General features: G+C 38.2%; 1 protein-coding gene across 1 annotated transcript in view; it reads right to left on the bottom strand.

The window, feature by feature from the left end:
- The window catches only part of Gpc3 (glypican 3), a 423,699-nt gene that overhangs the window by 97,838 nt on the left and 302,859 nt on the right, over nt 1–23,002 (bottom strand). Inside the window, exon 6 of the mRNA XM_026405602.2 lies at nt 8,633–8,753. Coding sequence (XP_026261387.1) covers nt 8,633–8,753 — 121 coding nt within the window. The remainder of the gene's footprint in view (nt 1–8,632; nt 8,754–23,002) is intronic.

Genomic DNA, 23,002 nt, shown 5'->3' with positions numbered 1-23,002 from the left:
ACTTTGTATAGATAATCCAGTTCAAGAAAAAAGAGCTTAGTATATTCTTCCCATTGGATTTTGTCAGAATTCTAAGTGACATGAGCAAAGAAAACCTGGATGTATTGGTCATTGGCTTCAAAGAAAAACGTCTGGCTCACTAGTTAAAACATAGACCTTCGGTGATCACTTCCAATAGGAATAACATTACCACTAAGCCATTCACATTCTTCCATTTGTTCTCCATTTTGACCAACATTTCATTTTAGCAGGTGGCTGATAGGGATTAGAGAACATTCTGTGACTTCCTTGTGTATTGTAGATAATTTAGCACATTCATTAGATGAACACTCAAATGAAGACATGGCTCATGGAGGATTAAAGCCTTAATGTTAACTTAAAGAGCACCCTGATTTTTAAAAATTGCACCCTGAGTTTTTGCATTTGGAACCCTTTAAGTGAAATTATACTTAAAAGACCAATATCTAAAGAAGATTTTTAAAACTGAAGTTTCTCTGGTTCCAATAAAATGAGGGATTCTGAACAACCTCCATAGCCCCTTTCCCACATTCTCTATGGAACACAATCTGAATACATTGCTCTAAACAACTGAGCTATCTGGCACATAAGCCCACTGACTAATACATTGTTAATTTTGCTATTCTGGAAGGAGAGAGGAACACTGGAGAAATTATTATCGGGCATCAAGGAAGGTGGAGGAATGAGATTCTGGGGAGAAGAATAAAAGGATAACTGACTCTGAAAGCAGACAGGAGCCTGAGTCAACCTCTGGCAGAAGGTATAACGTCCCCAGCAACAGTCCTGCTGACTCTGCCTGCTTTCGGTTCAGTGATCCCAGCAGAGACCACCCCACCCTGTGCATCAACTGCTCAATGTGTTTAACGAAGTAGTGGGCAATGAGGTGTGTTTGTGACTAAACTTAGTTAATATCCAGAAAAAGAGATAAATAATTAGCAAGTTCATGCTTCATGCTATGCAACCTTTTGCCCCAAAGAGGAATGCATGGCCTCCTGCCACTATTTGGAGTACTCACTATTTGCAACTGGTTTACATTGTGCAAGAGCCTGGAGAATGAAGGTAATGACACTACAGAATATTGATCTGTTTATTTCCCACTTTCAGTGTTGTCATTTACTGTCAGTGTGACTTTGGACAAGTCATTTCTCTCTCTTAGCTTTAAAAGTTGCATCTACAAAATCAGAAGGTTAGACCCTATGGTCCTGCTCTTATGTAACCTTGCCTTTTACCTCAGAAACTGGCCAGTATTGAATGTGAACAATGACCAAACTGGAATCTAAATTCAGAAGTAAATTTGGGGCAGCAAAGATTTAGTCCTTTGAATTGACTGATAAAAAAGATCTGTCTATATTAAATATATATCAGTCTATGCTACTCTGTTAGCTGCTATAGGAAAAAACAAAGAAATATATACAGGATCCCACACTTAAGAAGCTTACCATTCACAGAGGTAAGACACATATCCATAAATATTATAGGTGAAAAGATATCCCTGAACTTCTCAAATAGTATTTGAATATAACATATACACACATGTATATATGTATACACACCATTATACTACATATAATAAAGGTTCATGGAGGTAGAGAACACACATTTATAACTGTTTATTAAAAATACTGTGCTGCATTTGGCCAATAAGTAAATATAAATAGAATATGAGAACCTATGGATTTTGTACATAATTTAGAAACACAGAATTCTAACTTTGAAACCTGATAGCCTGTGAAATTTTCTGGAATTCCCTTTTTATAGTAGAACTTGTCTTTCCATAGCTAACACTTCCAATATTTCTAATTTTAAAAATTTATGAAAGAGCACAATATAGTAATAAAATAAACAATGTATGTCCCTCCATTGCTCAATGAAGATGACCACAATATCGCTACCAGCAACATGCTTGCTCACCATTTCTGACTCATCTTCCATTTTTGAGTAATTTAATTTAAAGTGCAAGGACTAAAATACATGACCCAATTTAAGCACCTTTAATCCTGAATGTTCTAAATATAGCAAATGGTTCATTTTCAAGAAATGTAATATGAAATACTTGGGAATTCTTCTTGATGCAGTGTTATTAAACTGTACATAGTAATTAAGATATTAAAAACACATGCTCCCTAAAGCCACCAGACATTGTAATTATTTTTCAGGCCATTAAGCAAAATGACAGAAGATTTTTTAATGATAAATGTGTTTTGGAATGTATCAGCTAATTCCCTTTAACTTCATGAAATAATGTTTAGCTCCACAGAGTCTAGGTCTGGTATTTAAAGACTAATTCATGTTGTTCTTTTGTGACTCAGAAGTCATTCATTGACTCTTGTTAACATGCCATTGTAGATACTTGATCTTACACACACACACACACACACACACACACACACACACACTAGCTGTACATGGAAATGGCAATTATTAGAGTTCTGTCATGCCATTTGTATGTGAAGAAGTACGACAGACGCTGGGTCAGGTCTTTTATTTAAATTTAACATTCAGTGTTAACTTTTCTAGAAACTATTGAACTGGTTCTGTGTTTTACAACTCTCACTGGTTCTTTTGTGAGAAGGTTTATGAAAACAAGTTACCTGGAGTTTTTCCCGTCATGCCTGAGATCTACTTCAAGTATTGTTTCAAAAAAAATCACATGCTAACAAATGCCCTGTGTACTTCTCTGTTATTTAACAACTTTACTAATTAACTTATTAAAAAAATTAACTTTCTATTTAGAAAATTGTGTCTTCTTTATACCAGATTCTGCCACGCATCTTAAAAGTACTTTTCTAGCATTTATAGTGAAGAATGGAGGCAGAGACATGTCACTGCCTGCTCTACATTTTTAATTGGTCTTTGACTATTTAATATAATTCTACAAATTAGAGATAGCTCACAGAAAGTTTACTTGCTATCTATGACTCAAACCCATACCACAAAGTACCTTGATTGCCATTTATTGTGGTAGGTAGTTTTCTAAAAAATCATCTTAATTGGGATTTGGTGAACTATATGTTGAATCTTGTTTTTTCTTTGGCTGACTTTAGAGTTTAAGACTATAGAAATTACTATATTGTGCCCTTGAAAATTGTTAGACTGCAAATTAGGAGTTTTTGTTATTTGTACTCCTGCACATCTTTTTTTTAAAACTCTTTAATTTGAAGGACATCACTTTTTATACCTTTATTTTATTTATTTATTTTTATGTGGTGCTAAGGATTGAACCCAGGGCCTCGACATGCTAGGCGAGCAAGTGCTTTACTGCTGAGCCACAACCCCAGCCCCCTCCTGTACATCTTTCATGTATGAATCTTGCTGACAGGTATTCCATGACTAGAAAAACAGAGGGAAAGCTGGGCACGGTGGTGCACACCTGTAAGCTCAGCAGCCTAGGAGTTTGAGGCAGGAGGATTGTGAGTTCAAAGCCAGCCTCAGCAACTGTGAGGTGCTAAGCAACTCAGTGAGACCCTACCTCTAAATAAAATACAAAATAGGGCTAAGGATGTGTCTCAGTGGTTGAGTACCCCGGAGTTCAATTCCTGGTAGCAACAAATCAAATCAAAACAAAACAAACAAAAAATAGAAGGAAAGAACACAGAGGATGAAATCAATAACTTTAGATTCTAGGTCTAGTTCTACCACTTTCTTAGCCTTCTAGTGGCCACAGTTTCTTCTTCTGGTAAATGCAGGTAATAATGCCTGGCTTGTTTCCCTCTTAGAGCTGGTGTGATCAGTTTATCTACTGCACACAAGATAACTTTATAAACTGAATTATTCTATGCAAATATATGCCAGAATTATTATCATTTATGTGGAGTCACATGGTTAACATGATTCAAAGACAGGTCATCTATTTGGCCCTGGAGGAGTGAAACTTAGGGGTGATAAATGTTAATGCTTTTATAGTTTTTATAGTTTAATGTTTTCATAGCCTAATGAGAACAAGGCAGAAGAACAGAAGAACTGGGTGGGGGGAAGGGCAAGTTTAAGTTCCATCTGCGTAGCCTGGAAGACTGGTGGGAAGGGAAAGACATCTGAAAAGATGAGAGGTTACGAAGTGGAAAGGAGTGACCTGGGAACAGGGTGTTTCAAAAAGAGTAGCAGAACAGAGAATAAAGTCACAAGACTTGTTCACAAGAGGGTGCTGGGTTAAAGCCTGACCTTGAGTCACAAATCATGGAATCACACGGCTGGAAGGAATCTTAAGAGGCCATCTCGTCCACTCCCCCACCATTCAGCAGGACATTTCAACCATCCCAAACAGATGAGACTTTATCCCACTTTGAATGAGAAGCTCTGACACCAAATGGGCAGGTATTGACTGCTCTGGCTTCAACTGCTTACAACGAGCAGGCAAACAATTTCTGGAATTTCATTTGAACCTGAACTGAAATGGGGAAAACAATAAATGGCTAGATTTTCATTGGGAACAATAACTTCTGTAGCAGTTTAGGGACTGTTAAATTACCACTAACTAACAAATGCTCTGAAATAGGGCGAAAATGTTACCGACAAAACTGGGTTAAGGATAAATGGTGCACAGAATCATATAGGTAAGATCATTCTTGATATTTACAATCTTATCTCCATGCAGGAACCTAGATCAGAATGATACTAATAGAAACAAAAACCGGTTTTTAAAAAAGTCATAGGGCCCATCAAATTCCAGGACTCACACTGAAAACTTAAAAGAGTTTGATTCCTCCCCTTACACAAGACAATAAATCCTCACACAAGTTACAAACTGAAAAGGAACTAAAAAGCTCTTCATTTCCAATCGTGGGAATGTTGCACATGAACTCTGGCTGGAAAGGAGGAGGGGAGGCCATTCCACACCTGCAAGCCTTCCCAGGAAAGGGGCCCAGGCATGACCCTGAACCCATCCCCTCAAGGTTACACTATGGGACTGTCAATATGGAAATAATGTTACTTTATTCCCCTAGTGGGTATATTATTTCTAGCACTATCAACAGCAACCATAATCTGAAAGGAGGCAGCTGAGAATTTCCATGGAAGAGAGTGAAGAGTTATTTTGGGATGTGCACATAAATGGCTTAGCTATAGTCCATTGCATGGAAACACATGCATATATGTGCATAGATGATAGGAAGATATCTCTTTGTGTTTATCGATATGTATGTGGGCACATGCTCTCACAGTTTAATAGATACAGCAAAAAGCAAAGGTTTTAGGAAAGTCACATTACACTCCAGGACTCACCACTCACTTACATGTGAACTAAGGCAAGTTAACTTGATTCTACCTCCCCGTCACCAAAACTTTAGGCCAATTTAGTTAGGCATTCAGTGAATCCAGATGTTTGGCAGTGTATAAGAAACAACATCTGGTTGATTGATTGAATTTTCAACGGAACTCACTACATGTTTTGGCAGCATGCCCACATAGCCTTTAATGGCTTCCTGCCTCAGTTTCCCTACATATAAAAAGGCACAAACATTATTTATCACTTACCTCCCAGAGAGCAGTGAGAATGACATAATGTCCAAGGGTAACAATGAATTCTTCAAAAGAATGTTTCTATGACAGTACTATACCTTATACAATTTCAGGTTGGATTTCTTTCCTAAGCAATTAGTCTTTAGAACATGAAATAACTTTGAAATATGGTTAAACGCTATACAAATAGAACACATTATCATCAACATCATCATATCATCATCCTAACTTCATTCTTTATGACTTCCCTAAAGCATCTTACTTTCAGATTGAATCACAGCCAAAATATGAATTTTATTTAAGGTCTGAAGAAAAAAAAAAACGTGTTTTGGCTATGTAAAGCAACACAGATGAGAAAAAAAATCAATGTGGGTGTTTGGAGCACAACCAATTTTAACAGCTTGACTCAAACAGGTAAAACTGGTCTATCAATGAGAACTAATTGGTTGCCCAATGGCATTTGTATGGAAACTGAAAATGTTCACATAATTATGACCAGAGGTAGGAGAAAGGAATTGTAATGATAACTTTTCCATTTCTGACTATATACTCCTCTCTCCCTATGAATTGCTTTCAGCTTTTGTTGCTTACAGTTGGAGGAAAGGAAAAGAAGGAAAGAATATAGGAGAGAAAAGAAGTATATCAAAGGGATGTGCAACCGTACAAAACTGGAGGAGCAGTCTTGGTGTGGCAAAGTACTGGAACTCCAATTCAGAATCTAGTCCTGCCTACTGGAAATAAGCCTGAACATAATCCCATAATTATTAATAAGTGCCTATCAAGCACATGCAATTACATATATTTGTGTGTGCATGTTACACACACACACACACACACTGAGCTTTTTGTCAACTCTATAATACTATCAATGAGAGAACTGAAGCTCAGAAAAGTTAATGATTTGCCTAAGTTTATACATCTGGTAAGACCCACAACTAAATTCAGATCCATGTGAATCCAAAGCCCATATTCTTTCCACTATACCTGAAATTTTTGCTAAAAGGGCTTAGTATAAATATATTTACAGAGACCCATGTCTGATGCAGTTTCCCTTTTTTCTCGGGTGGAACTCACCCACAGATCTTTATCTAATCCTTCTTACGACTGACCTTCCCCTGCTTATCTTTACCTGCTGCAACCCTACATGGCAGATTTTAACACTGGAAATCTTACTCATCTAGCCCACCACAGACTGAAGCATATCACGTAAAACCAATGAGCAGCAACCCTCTTCCAGATAGTCAACACAGACTGCTCTTTATCTTCATTTAACTGCTTCCTAAGGAGGCTGTAAGACAGAGGATTTGACTTCTTTGGAATTTTTAAAGTTCCCACCACATGGTTGAGCATATAGTAAGTACTCCTTAAGGTCTACTGACCAAGAGACCTTTGGACAGTATTCCTCCTTTAGGATTAGGAATATGGTGATGGGACCTAAGATTTTTGCTTTATTAGTACCAGGATCTAACTGGTTGAGTGGAACCACACAGGAATGCTTAGTTTGAGTAATATGGAAGACAAATACTACGCCTATCCCCAAATAAGGCATACTATGCTCTCAGTTCAGTTGTGGATGCTTTATGTTGTCTATGCTCTGATCCCTTCATATATGTATTATGAGGTTGCTCTGCACTCAGGGAACACATAATAAATGATTCTTATTGCTGCTGATCATAAGGTAATGGTAGTGTTTGCATAACTGATCCTTCTGTGAAAGCACAGCTTTACTAAGTTCAATCAAGTCATGTTAGATACAGTATATTTCATAATACAGCTGTCAATACTTTAACAATGCAACTGCAGTGAAATGCACAACTACCAGAAAGACCTTGCAAACATTTTGTAAGAAACACAAAAATTTCACTGCTAGGGCTGGCGATATAGCTCAGTGGTAGAGCACTTGCCTAGCATGTGTGAGGCCCTGGGTTCCACTCTCAGCACCACATATGTATAAATAAAATAAAGGCTCATCAATAACTAAAAAAAAAATTTTAAAGTCCGCTGCTAAGCTTGATATTAAATAACAAAATCATGCCCATATCTTCATAAGAAACTTTTGTCCTTGCATTAGCATTTTTGTTTCATTACAATTTTCCTAAGCTACAAATAGAAGTCAGTAGGTCCAGTGGCCTTCCATTCAAGGATCATGGGGCAGGAACACTGTTACTCTGGCATATGGTGGCCTTTTTTGATGCCTTTTTAAAATTGTGGTCACAAAGCAATCACAAACAGATGGTACAACTAACTTTTATTTGTGTCTTGTTACTAAACTCCATACAAAAGGAAAAACTATGTGTACAGGTCAGGGGAATCTGTGGATGAGTCAGAAGTTGGCAAAGATGCAGTGAAATTGGACCTCATATCTTGCTGGTGGTAGTGAAAACTGATATATTCTCATTGGAAAGCAATTTGGAAACAGGCATTAAAATGGTCATATCCTTTGACCCAATAACACCAGTATTTTAAGAAAATAATCTAAGATCAGGAGAAATCACTCTCTATGAAAAGATAGCTTTATGATGGTATGAAATTGGAAGGAACCAGAATGCCCAGCAAAAGCAGGCTGATTAATTATGATGGATACTCAACAGAATATTATGCAGCCACAAGAAATGTTTAATATGAAGATATGTGGCAACATGAGGAAGTGTTGCCAATATAGTGTCACTTTCAAAGAACTACAAATCTTACATACTTCCAATTATGAAAAATGTTTCTGTGTGAGTTTTTGGACAAATATTAGAACAGAACATGCAAAACTGAAAACAGTTGGGATAGTTTAGAGGGATTATAAGAAATATTTTACCCTCTATTTTCCCAGCTTCCTTTCATATTGTAATATTGTCATAATAATTTAAAAGTAGGATAAAAAGCAAGGACCAGAAGCCCTTTTTTGTGGTACTGTGGATGGAATCAGAATGTTATGTATGCTAGGCAAATATTTGACCACCTCGAACTTGCAATCCTCCTGCCTCAGTCTCCTGAGTAGTTAGAATTACAGGAGTATGCCACCTCACCAGCATTCATAAATCCTTTTCTTCTTTGAAGAAAACAAATAATAGCTGTCTCTCTAAAAGCCCTAATATACAGTGTGGACAGTGAAAATCATTCACCTCTTTAACTTTTTGTCATTTCTACTTTTGTTGGATATACCACATACCTGGTTAATGTGCTTCAGTTTGTCAATGATTTGACTAACCACCGGTTCAGGGCCCTTCATTTTCAGCTCATGGAGGTTGAACTGATTTTTCATCCCATTCCTTGCCGCCTTTTGGCTGTATCTGTAAAGATAAAGGTCGAGAGAAAAGGTTTGTTAAAGAAGTCCCAACCAAAGGGAAAGCTGACTATATTTGGCACCAACAGTGAAGCTGGCTGTAAGTTCTCTTCAGCCTTTTAGGCCATGGAATAACTCCATGGTGCAAAAGTAAACCACTCCAGATAGAGTTCTTTTATAATGGAGAAATTTGTTCCACAAACAATATTAGTTCAACCTTTTTTCAAAGCTTTGGGGATACAATAATGAACAAGATAGACAAAGCCTCTGTTATTATTGTGTTCTCAATATTGTGGGGCATCTAGAAGGGCCAGTGGCAGAGTGGAGTAAGAGAGAGGTTCAAGGTCTTGGCTAGTGGGAGGTTCAAGGTCTTGGCTAGTGAAGTACACCAAAAGGACATTAACCCCATGTTTTCCACTCATTTAAAGGAGAAAGGTTGCCTGATGCTTTTCACCTCTTCTTCTTCTTCCTCCTATTACTTCATGTAGACCTCAGAAGAGCGGTTTCCACTCAAGAAACTTTCTCAGGCCATTTGCAGCACACCTGGTGCCTGTCAGTTTCCCTCTATATCCTTTCCACAAGTAGATCAGCGGGAACTTTACATGTACTCTTGCAGGAAAAGCATAGGCTTCACCTCAGAATGGAAGATTTAAGGTTATCTTTGGATCCCTTCATCAGCAATGAGAAGGGGGAATATTTACAACCCTGGGCAATTCTACCTTTCCTCAATGTGGGGCTTTGCCAGCTTCAATTGGAATAGTAATTTACAACCAAGGGTGTTTCCTTTTCCTGAACTCATGGTTCTAGATTGCTGAGAGCCATTAGCCAAGTAGGTATGACAATTTCCTTGCCAGCGTACCCCATGTTGCTTAGAGGAAGGACTCGTGGAAATGGACTTGCCTTGGACATTTGCAGTGACATTGCATGTATGTTTGAGAAAGGTGACCCTGCTCAAGGACCAGGGTGGATCCGGGTTTAGGGAGGATCCTACTGGATTAGGGCAGATCCAGGTTTAGGGTATATCCTGCTGGGAATAGGGAGTATCCCGCTCCTTGGGTTTAGGGCGGTTCCAGGTTTAAGGTGTACCCTGCTGGGAATAGGGCGTATCCTGCTGCCTCAGGCACGCCCGATCCTTGAGTTCCCCTTGAGTTCTCGTGGGAGTCAGAGAGTATTTTTGGGATACAGAGCCGAGTGGAAGTGTGGATTTTGCCCAGAACGTGATTTTCCCCAGGACGTGTTTGTAGAGGGCCGGTGTGAGTTCGGGAATAAAGAATTGCTGTTTGAATCTACAAAGCTGTGAGTGGCTCGTGATTTTGTGCCCAGCCAGACTGCGGCACTAGATCTCTGTATATTGTTATTCCCCATTTTGCAAAATAAAGCAAATAAAAAATTTTTAAAAACACAAGAAACACATTTCATTTCCTTCTTTCTCTTTCATCATGTTCAAATACGAGAACATTACCAAAGAGGAAAAAGGATTGTGAACTCTTTTTTGCTTTCTCACAATCCTAACAATGGGAATGCTTTCTTAAAGAAATAAAAAGATTCACAGATCATTTGCTCTCTCTTTATATACCTTTTTATTCCCCAGTCACCATAGGATAGTCAGGCTTAAGGGTAAGTTCATATTTTTAATTACAAAAGTGATAATGCTTGTTGTAAGCCATTCAAACAATACAGAAATAAAAGCATAAAATAAAAGTTTCCCCATCATTCTGTCTTTCCAAAGAGAACCATGGTAAGCAGTTTGAGATAGTTTATATATGCATAGATATACTATATACTATATATCTGATATATATTTGTAAGCATTTTCACATGCATATATTATAATTTTAACTAAAATTAGACTTATGCTATTCATACTGATTTGTATCATTTTATCAGTAATATATATACCTTGATTATATTTCCATGCCAGAACATACACAAACTGCCTTGTTCTTATTCTTCTACATGGCTATATCATAATCTAATGGATAAATGATCAACATTTGAGTTATGGCTAATATTTTGTTAATATAAGCAATGCTGCAGATAATAACTGTACTTACTGGGTTTTCCACACTTGTATTCCTTTTTACAGAGCATAAATTCCTGAAATTGAGTCTATTTATTTATTTTTAATTGACTTTTTATTGGTGCATTTGAATCAGTTTAAATTTCAAATCTCAAGTTACAAAATGAAATGAATTAACACCAGTATATTTTTATACAGCACTTTACAAAGCAATTTGTGTCAAGAAGCTCATTTGAGCTTCTCAACCACACTGTGAGGTGGATAGGGCATTATCTCTTTATTACTGAAAATTTCACAGCTTCAGAAGATATTGATCTGATTCTGCTAGATGTTCCCTTCCATGATATAATGTTTCTGCCAATATTAAGGACATGGTTTGAAAAACATGCTTGGTAGCAGAGGATGTTAGGAAATCTAGTTCTGATTTTTCATAATTTACAGTCATCCTCTGAAAAAGAAAATATGTTAGAATACAAAGCTGAAGAGAATATCTGCGTTCTTCTGAGATGGCACCCTAACATATTTAGTAGATTTTTAAAAACATTTCCACAGGATGCTTTCCATTTGATTTCCATGCCCCCCTCCCACCTGAACATTGATTTGGTTAGTCCTTAAATAATGAGCTTCTTGCATGGACTTTGGTGCAAGTCTAAATTGGGACAGGGATTTTGGTCTTTTCTGGGTTTCGGGAGTTGGATTCTATTTTTTCATGATATTTCCATTTATTTATTTTTCCATTTTTATTATAGCATTATATATAGTATTTGAGTTTATCTTGAAAAAATAATACATGCAAGGAATTTGATTTCAATCCCCATTACCCCTTTTTTCCCTTTCCTGCCCCCTCCCCCTATTCTCTCTCCTCTCCTCTATTGATCTTCCTTTTCCTCTGTTTAGGAGTTTGATTCTTGACCATCTTGATGTGAGTGAGAGGACTCCAGTACTGCAGCTTCACGTATTCCTTGAGGAGCACGTAGGCACTGGAAGACTCACTTCATAAATGTCCCTGATGGCTGCAGCCTATACCATGTTTTTTAAAAACTTAAATTTTTTTTTTCTTGGTGCAGTACAATTATACATAATAGTGGGGTCCATTATGGCATATTTGTACATGCATATAATTTCATCAACCTCATTTCCCAATACCTTCCCTTTCCCTCCCCTCCTTCCTCCCCATAATCAGCTTGCTCTACTCTACTGATCTCTCTTCTAGTATTATTTTAATTACTACGTTATGATTACATATATAATCAGGATACATTGTGGTGTATTTGCACATGCTCATAGCACAATTTGTCTACCAATTTCTGAATGAAATACTTCTTAAAGGCTTTGTCCTTGGGCACACATAGAGAGCAATTCCTCCAGTGAATAGGCTGTAGGTGGCTGTGGGGTCCAACCATTGTTCCTTCTTCTTCTTGTTTTTATTTATTTATTTATTTTTGTACCTTGGAAGCTTGAACCCCAGAAAAAGATCGAGCACTAGGCTGGGGCCCTCTTACACAGCACGAGATCCATATTCCCACACCAGAAGCACCCTTAGCAGAAGGTTGTCACTTTAATCAAAATTTCCAGATTATTTGGAGTTTCTGCTGAAATCTAGGGTGGAAAGGCATTCCTAGAGTTTATTTATTGGTGGGACAAAATACCTACTGGTGGAAGAAAATTATACATATCCAAGCAATCATCACATCATGATGCCCTATGCCTTAACCCCTTGTTCCATATTTCACTTCTTTAACTTCAAAAGTTAATTGAGGGGAGGGGTATGACTCATGGTAGGGCACTTGCTTAGCCTGCTGAGATCCTGGGTTCAATCTCCAGCACTACAAACAAACTAGTGAATGCACAGACCATCAGCTATCACATAGCAATTGCCTTTGAGGACTGTTTTTAAGGAAACATTCCTTATCTAGTGGGAATAAGCTCGCTGCTAGCCTCCACTTTTATGTTTATATGATGGTGTTAAAATATGGCCCATCTCCTGATGATACCACATCCATCTTCTTTCTTTACTCCTACTGAGGCCTGAGGCACAGACCCTATTCACAGATAAAGAGGTACAGCTCCTTATAAATCTTCTGAAATTAACTCCAGGAATGTGTCCCTACAGACATTTCCCTGGACTTGTTCATATCAAAGTTTGACGGCCACTTTTATGCCCACTCCCTCCAAAGCAAATATCTTTCTGAAGATTATTATTCTCATTGGAATAGTGTGAAAACATCTGCCAACTTAGTGATTTTTACCCATACTTCCTTTTCCAAAACAATTATGAATATTAAATTAGTCTCACAGCTGATCCCTTGTGGCCTCACTGGAGTATTTTCTGCCATTCAAAAATCATTCCTTTAGCTCTACATTTTTAAAAGTCTTATCTTCAAGCCATTGATAAGGACTAAATTCTGCTCCCCAATTCCACAATGACTCAGTTTTTAAAAACCAGCATTGGGTTTAAAACTTTGCCAATTTTTTGAAAGTTGAAATAGCATCTACTCTATCTATGTGCTATTTAAATCCTCAAAGGACTGCAGTAAATTAAACATGGTTTCTGGTTACAGAAGTGTTGGGAAGAACTGGTCCATAGCTTAGCTTAAAACTTGCCTTTATTGCATTGATTTCACAAAGCAACAAACAATTTTACTGGTCCAATTGATGCCTATAGTTGCTAAAACTTCCAGTATTACTTTCAACTAATATCCTTCCCTTAGGTATCTAAATACCTCTCCCCCAACTCCCAGTATCCTTTTCTGTTTCTCATTTCTCCTCAGCCAGAGACAATATTCAATCAAAATTTAAAAGAATTGCATATTTTAATGGAATATGATACAGACCTAAAAAGAACAAAGTAGATCTATATGTGTTGATCTAGAACCAAGTCCAAGATATATCATAATAGATAACATAGTGGTTAAGAACATACAGTGTGATTCCATTTGTGGTAAAAATGGGTCTGTGTATACATTACAATGGTTCCTCCTTATCTGTGGTTTCACTTTATGCAATTTCAGTAACACAGTTAACTGTGGTTTGAAAATATTAAATGGAAAATTACAGAAATAAACAATTCACAAATTTTAAATTGTATGCCATACTAAGTCATGTGATAAAGTCTTACACAATCAGATTCCATCCTTCCCAGGATGTGAATCATCCCTTTGTCCAGCATGTCCATGCTGTAAATGCTACCAGCCTTCTAGTTACTTGGTAGCCATCTTGGTTATCAGATCAACTGCCCAATATTGTGAGAGACAGAGACCACATTCATGTAACTTTATTACATTATATTGTTATGTGTTCTGTTTTATCACTGTTATTATTTATCTTTTATTGTGCCTAATGAATAAATTAAACTTTATCATAGGTATGTATGCATAGGAGAACATAGGACAGTTATCCTTTGACATTCAAGCAGGATTGGTTCCAGGATGCTCCCACCCATGGATACCAAGATCTGTGGAAGCTCAACTTCCTTATATAAAATGACATAACATTTGCTAATAATCTACACATATCTTTCCATATACTTTTAATCACCTAGTAATACCTAATATATTGTAAATACTATGATTATAGTCACTCTACTATATTGTTTAGGGAATAATGACAACAAAAGAAATCTGTACCTGTTGAATACAAATGAAAAATTTTCTCCTAATATTTTTTTTCTTTTCTTTCCTTTGTGGTCCTAGGGACCAAACCCAGGGCCTTATGCATGCTAAACATGAACTATACTTCTGAGCCACATCACCATCCCTTTTGCAATATTTTCCATCCATAGTTGGTTGAATCCTTGGATTTGGAGGCTCAACTTTTATACAGGATTCAATACCATTAGTAGATTCAGGCATCTACTGTGGGTCTTGGAACATATCCTCTATGGATAAGGGGACCAATGTATTCTTATATACTCTCTAAATGTCCAAATATGTACAGAAAATTTTTAGATAAATATGTAAGAAAATAGGAATAGCAGTTAAGCGAGAATAGGAAGATGATGCTTTTATAATTTTTACCACAAACATTTTATTTTTATGTTGCCGGGATCAAACCCGGGCCCTTGAACATGCTAGAAAAGTGCTTTACCACTGAGCTACTTCTCCATCCCCCTGCCATGAATATTTTCAACCTTTATAATTAATTGACTTTTAATGAGTGAAATATTACATAATAGTTAATATAAATTTCCCAGCATCCTTGTGATATGATTGACATAAACTGAATATATTTACCATTTACAATGTAATGTTTTGATATATGTACACATTATGAAATGATTACCATGAATCATCTAATTAATCTATCTATTACCTCCCATAGTTATTTCTTTTTGTGGTAAGAACATTAAAGATCTATCCTCTTATTGAATTTCAAGTAGACAACACAGTATTGTTAACTAAAGGTATCAGGCAGTTCAGTTTTTAAAGGCAAAAGAAAAAAAAAAAGCCAAACTAAGAAGTACAGATAGCTCATATGGTTACCGAATAGATTCTATTAAGTTAAACAGAGCCCATGTTTGTTACTCTTGAGTGAGGATGTGAATAAGAACGCCTACTATGGGCTGGAGGTATAGCTCAATGGTAAAGCACTTGCCAAGTATGTGCAACATCCCAGGTTCTATTCTCAGCATTGCAAAACAAAACAAACAAAAAAGAATGTACACTGTTAGTTGCACCATCTCTCAAAACAGAGGCAAGGCTCAGGATATAGCTCAGGTAGAGTGCTTGCTTGGCATGTGCAGGGCCCATCCCCAGCATTGCAAAAGAATGGGAAAAAAAAGAAGGCAAAAAAATGCATTCAAGTTCTCACTCTCCTTCCTTTGTAGACAGCTAAAGTCCTCTCCAGATGGATATTGAAGGCCTCCCAGCATCACCCTGATTCATTCTGACCCCACTGTCCTTGCATCTAAACATGTGCTGGGCTCTTTCTCGAATTGATAGTGTCCCTTTGAAGTACCACTCAAAGCATCTCATGGTTCTTCTCTTAACTATTGGTTATTGAGTGCTTTCTCACAGAACATACTGTTCTAAGCACTGCAGAAAAAGAACACACATTACGTCAAAAATTTTCCCAGCAAGCATATCATCAGCTTTTATATGTGCAGATGAAGAAAGTAAGGCACAGAGAAGTTAAGACACTTGCATTAGGTACACAGGTAATCCATCGTTGAGCTGCAGTTTGAACCTTGAGAGTTCAAGTCCAGTTGCCTGTCTTCTTAACCACTATGAGGATATTGCTTCCTTGGAGATAACTGAGGCTGACTAAATGTTTGACATTTCTTCACCACACTGCTCCACTGCATGTGACAATGCAGGAGCTACTTACAATTGTCTACAAGTCTCCCAACAGTGCTTACAGAACAGCTGTCTTGGCCTGCTCAGCAGGTTTCTTGGCTTGCCCTTTAAAAGCTCTTGGGGAAGACCTTGTACATGGAGTTAGTTCTTCTCTCATACAGAGATCTGACACTATCATCATTCACTGAAATCTTTGTGTTATTGGGAGATAAGGTGTTGAAGCTAGAGAAAAATAATCTTCCGCCACTGCTACCACCATCACGCCACTGACAAACACCAAAGGTGTTTTGAGGATTTCAAATCTCTAAGGACAGTAGGAAGAGGAAGGTAGGAGAACACTGTACATAATGCCTCCCTGCCTCCATTAGCTCAGCTGTGACAAAGTAAGCTAAATGATATGGCCCCAGGGAATTTCATGTACCCTGTGTGAGCTTCAAGCCAAGGGGAATTTGGGTGTCTCTGTAGTTTCAAGTTAATTAATTCATTCAGCATTTCATTTCCATGTGCTCCTTCCGTGCCACTGATGTACAGGGTTCATGACAGTCTTTGAATGAAGATGAGCTATGGTAGCCACAGTTCTTCTCATCCACAGACTGCTTAGAGGGTGTCAGGAATGGGAATGCTCATTAGCCATGGGGGATTTTAATGATGGGTTATCTGCTCAGTAATACTCATCTGTAATTTAATTAATTGTCCTCCTCTCTGCATACTGCCTCTTTGCTGAAGCTCTGACATGCTTCTGGCAATGAATCCTGGCCAGGGGAGGAGAAATAATAAATTGACAGAAGTGCCGACCTCCAAAATCTAATGTTTTCTTAAGTGGGAATGTTATGTGTGGTGTTAGAAGCGTCACCTTTAAGCATTGCATGGGTGGCTTCTTTTCCCATCCAGTTTTGATCTATTTAGCACAAAAAAAATGACTGCCACAATACTAAAACAAAACAAAACAAAAAACCCACAAACCTTATTTGTGCAGTGAAGAGGGGAACATGCTTCCCCCTTTCAGGCAGATTGGTTAGGGACTGGGGGAAGAGGGAGGGGGAGAAACCTGTGCAAAAGCCATAAAGAGAAAAAGAACCTAATTAAAACAGGACATCTGGGCATGCTTGTCTTGGGACAGTTGAAGCAAAGAGAGCACTTGTAGAAGAGGAATAGAGTCAAACAAGCGTAAAATGGGCGATCCTTTCTTCCTATTTCTGTGCTGGTTGTGGCAGCCAGGGTGTAGTGGAAGGAAATCAACAGATTCAAATGTAGAACGTTTGAAATGGAATTGCCCTTAGAAATCAGCTGGTCCAATCCACTTGCTGCATAGAAGAAGAAACTGAGACCCAGAAAAGAACTTTTCTAACAGTATCACAAATTCACATTTAAAAGAAATCCCTTTCTTTTATTGCTCTGCAAATGCACCTTGCTGATTTTTAATACTGCTAGAAGATTGAGAACAGGGAAGCTGCTTGAAAATTCACTTTCCTTTTTCTCTAAAGCATTGGAATTGTGGAAAGTTTGAGAATGAGTCTCAGAAGTGCTAGCTCCCTACCCAAAAATATTTGATTTCACAAAAGTCGAAACTGCTCTTTGGTTATAGACAAAAGTCGAAAAACTGCTCTTTGATCTAAACACAAGTTACAGATCTCACATTCTCAGAGCGCCATCTTATGGAAAAACTGCAGCATTGCAGGTACTCCCCGACTCAGCCAATGATTTGTCAGACTGTTTTCTTGAAAAATACTCCAGCCACAATGAGCACTGTGGAAAAATGGGATAATCTAAAGAACATAAATAGCTTTAAAAACAAACTAGAACACAGGATAGAAAAAAAACATCTTATTAAGAGGCTCTAAGAAGTATTCCTCATTTCTGATAGGCAGTCTTAATTTACATAAACGCGCAGAAAAATAAAGCAAAGATGAAAATAGCTGAGATTTGTAAATGAGATTAATAAGGGCAGTAACAATTTGATTCTTATTTATTTATGCACATATTTAACAAAAATGCTTTTCATAATTGTAAGCGTGGCCTTTCAAAATTACAAATAGATTTTGGTAAAGAAAAAGCAAATACTAGGGAAAACATCAGAGGATGCAAACTCATTTATATATTATTTAATGGACATTAGCAATATAAGAGAATATCTGCATTGGAATCCATTTTAGCTTAGTTTCCAACCTCTCTGTGAGGAGGGGTTAAAATGTTAGTCTTGGAATATAATCAAGAAGTCACTTAAAGTCAGAGAAGCAAAGAAGAGTTTTCAGCTGGTGAGGAAAGAGCAAGAAGTGGATATCATCCACCACAGAGAGAAGAGTCACTGGCTATGAGGGATAGTCCCCAGCAGAGAGGGAAGGTAGAAAATGCCGGAGATGGGACCGCCGGTATGTTAGACTGAAGAAGCCAATTCTCCAGAGTAGCCTGGAGAAAAGGAGAGAAAAAAGGAAATAAAAACAGTGCAAGTGATTCTTGGGAGAACTCCAAGATAGGTAGAGCTCAGTGTGTAGACAAGTTGGTGAGAACTGATACTAGGCCAGGGCAGGCAAGCTGGCACAGTGCTCTCTGATGGGTGTCTCTGAGGCACACATACAAATGGGGAAAGGACTCCTGACAGTGTTTAACTGTTAACAAAAACAGAAATAAAAATATACAATCAAAGCTCATTAATTGGAGGGGGAGTAACAGAGCAAGGAATGTAGTAGAGCTTTCTTATTCAAGTACCACAAATGCATTCACCAAGTTTTCTAGTCCCACCAAGTTAAACCAAAAGCAATTTTTTTGTTTATTTACTTTCTTTTTTTTTTGGTATTGAACCCAGGGGTACTTTACCACTAGACTACATCCCCACCCCTTTTTATTTTGAGATAGGGTGTTGCTAAGGTCCTGAGGCTGGCCTCAAACTTGCATTCCTTCTGTCTCAGACTCCCAAGTCATTGGGATTACAGGTGTCCACCACTGCACCTGGATCATACCTGATTTTAAGTTAGTTTTGGACATCACTTCTAGTGAGATGTGAATGAGCTGTAACTCCCCTGGAATACAATAATCAAGAACAAAGTAACAAGGAACCAGTCGCATACCTCAACAACACACGAGGGCATTGTATGAATAACTGATATTCAAAATAATGATCAATAATTTTTAAGAAGTTAAATTCAATTTGGTACACATAGTTTACTAGGGCCACATGTAAATATATTTTTCAAAAGACCAAGTTATGTGGTAGAAAGATGAATGGGCTTTGAGTCAGAAATACAGATTCAAAAACTGGTTCCATCATATCCTGCATGACTTCTAACAAGGAATTAAACCTTTTTGAATTTGAGTTTCCTCATTTGTAAACTGGGAATAATGCCATTTGCACTGTTTTTATGATTACTGGATATAATGAATGTTAGTAAGTTGAGATAACATAGGCAACAAGCTGAAAATAGTGCCCAGCACACAGAAAGTTCTATGATATGGGTATTATTAGTGTTATTATGTGAAAGTACTGAACACAGTGCCTGACATGCAGTAGGTGTTTAATGAATGTCATTTGAAAAGAACTTCCAGAGACAGGATAAATGAACTTTGCTATAAGTAATTAGAAGAAGCTTTGTATCCCCTTATCTTAGGGCTTCAGTAAGTTGCTGAAGCTGGTCTTGAACTTGTGATCCTCATGCCTCAGTCTCCTGAGCTGCTGGGATTATAGGTGTGCATATAATCTGAAAGAATTTAAGAAACCAGAGTCCACTTGTCTTCAGTATGGTTCTGGGTAAAGTATGAGTGAAGGCAGGGGTGAGGATGGTGTAGGGCCAGAGGAAATGAGCATAATAAAAGCATTGAGCTTTCTCTGACATTACACTTGAGCACTGATGTGTGAGTGGCTGGTGCTGAACATTCAGGCCTTGCTGAAAGGGACTCTTCAGCAGAGATGCCCTCACAAATCTTACAGGGGACAGGGCATCTGAAGGTGAGCTCACTGGTCAGGACTTCAAGTGATTCAACATTAATTTTAGTCCACAGAACAAATCATTCGCCTGTGGCTCAGGGAAGCCCACCAGTTTTCCCAAGTGTACAACTTGGGGTGTCAGAAGGTCTCCTCCACTCCCCTTCCTCCTAAAGTGCATATTTGTCCTCTCTATGGTATAAAATATTCTGCTTCCACTTTGTATAACTGTCATTAGTGATGAATGAGATGGCTCTTGAAAACACCTACATGTTCTTTCAAATCTGTCTTCAGAATACTGGTTTGTTGGTCTCAGGTCCCTACAGTGTCCACAAGAAACATCCATTCTTTAATGTGATGATTTTCAAAATAAAGAATACCCTTAATCCTTCGTTGACTAAAGACCAATTTGGGAGCAAGGAAAGTCAGAAATGGGGAAAATTGTGACTTGTAGATTCCCACTTTTTATTGTGGAGCTAGGGATCAAACCTGGGCATCATGCATTCTAAGTAAGTATTTTACCACTGAACTACATCCCCAAGCCTAGGTTTTTCTCCTGTGTTGGATTTCAAGTATATGTAGTAGCACAAAGTGAAGGTCCCTCAATGTCACTGAAATACTTTAAAAGAAAGCTAAAATGCCCTTGCTGTTAGCCCCTCTTGTCTTAAACCAGTCACTTGGGGGCCTCAAAATAATTCACCTGCAGGATTAGGCCTACCTAAATCCTGAGCCAGTGATGACAAAGATAGGAAGTATTACTTAGTTGATTCACCCAAGTAGCCCCAGGTCCTAGAATTAGCCTTGCTCCTGAAAGCCATTATATAATGTTTTCAGAGTCAACCCCTAACCATCAATGGTGGTGCATGCCTGCAATAACAGTGGCTTGGGAGGATGAGGCAGGAGGATGGCAAGTTGGAGGCTAAGCTCAGCAATTTAGCAAGACCCTATCTCAAAATAAATAATAAAATGTTATAAGGATGTGGATAAATGGCAAAGTGCCCCTGGGTTCAATCTCTAGTACCAGAAAAAAATTAAAAAGCAAGCCACAGGTGTTCACACACACCTACTCTTACCTAGTATCATTTTGTGTTTCCCTGAGTTGTATGGCCTGAACTCTGTTCTGGTTTCCTTATTTGTCTTTATCTCTGTGCCTACTGCCTTACCTGGTACTGGGCACATAATGGGCACTCAAAATATCTCTATCAAACTGATCTGAGATAGAGGATCTTCCCCCAAAGTTCAGCTTATGTGGTAGTTACTAACCTACTTCTGCTTGGCCTTTGTCAGCCTATTTCCCCTGGGACTGTAGCCATTGACTGAGGACCTGCCTTACACTGGACTTTTAGCCAGGTAACATTGTTATTCTATCCCACACACCAGATCACCTTCCTTTTAGAAATCAATGGCTACCTGGAGAATATCAGAGCTCCTTCCCTATGCCTTAGTGAATCTAATCTTTCAAGTGGTGGGACACACCCTATTTGGGCCAGAGCCAGCAAGATTCTCATAGTCCACATCCTATTCCTTCCAGCCTCAGTCTCATCCCCATGGACCAATCACATGACTCCAACACTGAGCTCACCTAAGATACACACCTGCTAGCAACAATAATTTGCACTACAAAGTCCTCAAAAATATGAACTTTGCCCACTTTTGTTGCCACATTGATGAAATCTGACTGTTGCGAAACACATCTGACATACCTATTACATTTGCTATAGGTCAAAGCAACAAACCTGAGAGGATTTCAAATGTAGTAGTGAGGCTTCAAGTTACAAATTTTTCTTAGGTTAGAGAAAGGATTTGCTGTCTTCATCAGTAACAGAATCAGCAAAGAGCAAATGCTATATTTAACGCTTACCTAATACGCATTTACAGACCTCTGTGCTCAGCCACAGAATCCAAGTAGCTAGGGTCCCTGAATTTTCCTCTTCTGACCCACTTAGTCTACTTTGGATTTCATGGAGTCTGGTCTTCAGAAAATGAAACATTCAACAGGTGACTGTGTTGGACTCCCACTGCAAATCTCTGATGGAGAATGGGCAGCTCTACTACAGTTTGAGTTTTTCTTATCCAAAATGCTTGACACCGGAAGTGTTTTGGATTTTGAAATTTTTTTCCTGATTATGACACATTTACTTGTATATATAATGAGATATCCTGAGGATGGGACCATCCATTTGATCCATATATACATTATATAGATAGCCTAAAGGTAGTTTTATACAATATTTACAGGGCACTTGCATTTAAAAATCTTAGCTATTTCTTATTTGTTCTTTTTAGATATACACGACAGTAGAGTGTATTCTGACATATTATACATACATGGAGTATAACTTATTCTAATTAGGCTCCCATTCTTGTGGTTGGGCATGATGTCACGTTTCACTGGTTGTATATTCATATATGTACATAGGAAATTTCTGTCAGATTCATTCCACTGTCATTCCTATCCCTGTTCCCCCCTCCCTTCCTTTCATTCCCCTTTGTCTAATCCAACGAACTTCTATTCTTCCCTTTTGTGCATCTGCCGTTTGATTGTGACCCATCACATGAAGTCAGGTATATAATTTTCCACTAGGAGTATCATGCTGACACTCAAAAAGTTTCCATTTTGGAGCACTCTGCACTTTGGCCAGGTCAGGAATGTTCAACCTGTACTTCATAACCCATCAATAGACACCATTGTGCTTCACAACATCCAGAGTACTGGGGTGCAGGGGCTGGTGTAGCTAATGGAAGGAGAAGGGGCTAGCAAGAATAAGGGAACTCAGTAGAAAGTTACCACCTGCAGAAACTGTAACTGCTACTTCTGTTGCCTCTTCTTAAAATTAATTCCAGAGCCCCAGAATCAAGGCTGCCTCCAGAGCCCTAAAGTAGCACAAGGAAACACACTCAGCAAGTCTTTGCCTAGTGGAAGAGATGGCAGTGGTGTGCATGGACACATATAAGGAGAAAACCAATAGCAGAATAGTTCTGCCCCTCAGCAGGCCTAAGCTTGGCATTGCTACTGTCTAGTTGCC

Source organism: Urocitellus parryii, chromosome X (assembly GCF_045843805.1).
Source record: "Urocitellus parryii isolate mUroPar1 chromosome X, mUroPar1.hap1, whole genome shotgun sequence".
NCBI lineage: Eukaryota > Metazoa > Chordata > Mammalia > Rodentia > Sciuridae > Urocitellus > Urocitellus parryii.
This window is presented reverse-complemented; position numbering and strand designations above follow the sequence as displayed.